Raw genomic sequence first — 1,496 nt, 5'->3', positions numbered from 1 at the left:
AAGTAAGAAGGCGCGGCGCGTGTCCGCGTGTGTAAGTGGCTTCTGCTTGTCCGCAGAGGAACAGCAGCATCCCCAACGGGAAGCTGCCCACGGAGAGCCTGGCGCACAGCTTCCCCCTCGGCGACAAAGGTGCGGCGGGGGCGCGGCTGTCCTCCGGGGACCCTCCCCTCGCACTTGTCCTCCTCGTGCTGGCGGACAGCACCTCAGAGACGCTCCATGGCCCCTTGTCCCATGTCCTCACCATGACTGGGCCACAAGAGAGCTGCCCCTCCCAGCAAGGGTCCCGCCACCCACCACAGAACGCCGGGCATGGCTGAGTGAGCTGAGGAGCTGCCCGGGGCGACTCTGCCAGCCTGCCCCCGCGCGGCCGTCCTCGGGGCTGCCCAGATGCTGCTGGGTCAGGGTGGCCACAGTGACAGCCCCTCAGGGTGCACTTGGAGCAGGTGGGGGGCGTTGGAGCCAGCCTGTTTCCCTTGCGTATCCCCCAAAACCAGATTTAGAACTTTCAGACCCCGAGGAAGCCCCCAACTACGACGCTGAGGAGACCAATGGCGGGATCGAGTTCCTGGCAAACGTCACCAAGGACACAGCGTCGGACTCCCCCACGGGTGAGCGGTGGGGACGGTGACCCTCGGCAGGGTGGGGGGAGTCGCCTGCTGCGCGTGGGTGGGGGGCCTCTGACCTGACAGGCACGTGACCCTGACCTTCCGGGCGACCCTGCAGCAGCCCCCTCGCGCCCTCCCCCGCCGCTCTGACCGGCCCTGTCCTTTCTCCTAGGGATTGACAACCCTGTCTTTTCTCCGGACGAGGACCCCACCCCGAGCATCCTGGCCCGGGCGCCGCCCTGGCTGTGTCCCGGGGAGGCCGTGGTGCCCTCGCAGCGGGCCCGCGTGCAGATCCCCCACTCTCCCGGCCACCTCCGCCGCCTGGCGCCCTTCCGCCTCAGCAGCTCGTCGGCGGACTCCGTCCCGCCGCCCGCGGGCCCCGAGGAGCCGCCCCAGCCCGGGCCCCGCGACTCCACGCACATGTAATGCCCGGGCCGCCGCCGCTAACGCCGCTCTCTCCGCAGCTCCTCCCGCAGGTCCCCGGCCCGGGCTCCGCGACCCTCCAGAGCGTCCCCACCGCAGCCTCTGAGGAGGGCCGGTCACGTCTCACGAGCCTTGCTTTCAGGTGGCTCGAGTCACCGCGATCCGCTCCGGCCGGGGCTAGGCCGTGGATGTGGCGCCCGCACCCCGCGGGTGTCGCGTCGTTTCCAACGAGCCCGAGGGGCGTTTATCCCCCAGCCGAGGAGCCGCGGGCCGGGCAGGGCCTCTCCGTGCCGGCGCCGCCTTCTCCCTGCCCTGTGGGCGCTTCTGCCCGTCCCTGCTCCTGCCTCGGGGCCGCGTCCCTTGTCCCCCCCTCCCGCCCTCCTCTGTTCTCACCCTTGAATCCCAGGTGTCCTGTGCCCGGGGGGGCGGCCTGGCGGGGCGGCCCCGGGGGCGGCCCGGGCAGGCGGG

General features: G+C 71.7%; 1 protein-coding gene across 1 annotated transcript in view; it reads left to right on the top strand.

Annotated features, from left to right (window-relative positions):
• SLC9A3 (solute carrier family 9, subfamily A (NHE3, cation proton antiporter 3), member 3) overlaps positions 1-1,031 on the top strand; it is a 17,043-nt gene extending 16,012 nt beyond the window's left edge. Inside the window, exon 16 of the mRNA XM_008576982.1 lies at positions 778-1,031. Within this exon, the coding sequence (XP_008575204.1) occupies positions 778-1,031 (254 nt within the window). The remainder of the gene's footprint in view (positions 1-777) is intronic.
• Positions 1,032-1,496: the final 465 nt, after the last annotated feature.

This window comes from Galeopterus variegatus, unplaced genomic scaffold (assembly GCF_000696425.1).
Source record: "Galeopterus variegatus unplaced genomic scaffold, G_variegatus-3.0.2 Scaffold1437, whole genome shotgun sequence".
NCBI lineage: Eukaryota > Metazoa > Chordata > Mammalia > Dermoptera > Cynocephalidae > Galeopterus > Galeopterus variegatus.
The sequence above is the reverse complement of the archived record's forward strand: the minus strand, read 5'-3'. Positions and strand labels throughout refer to the sequence as shown.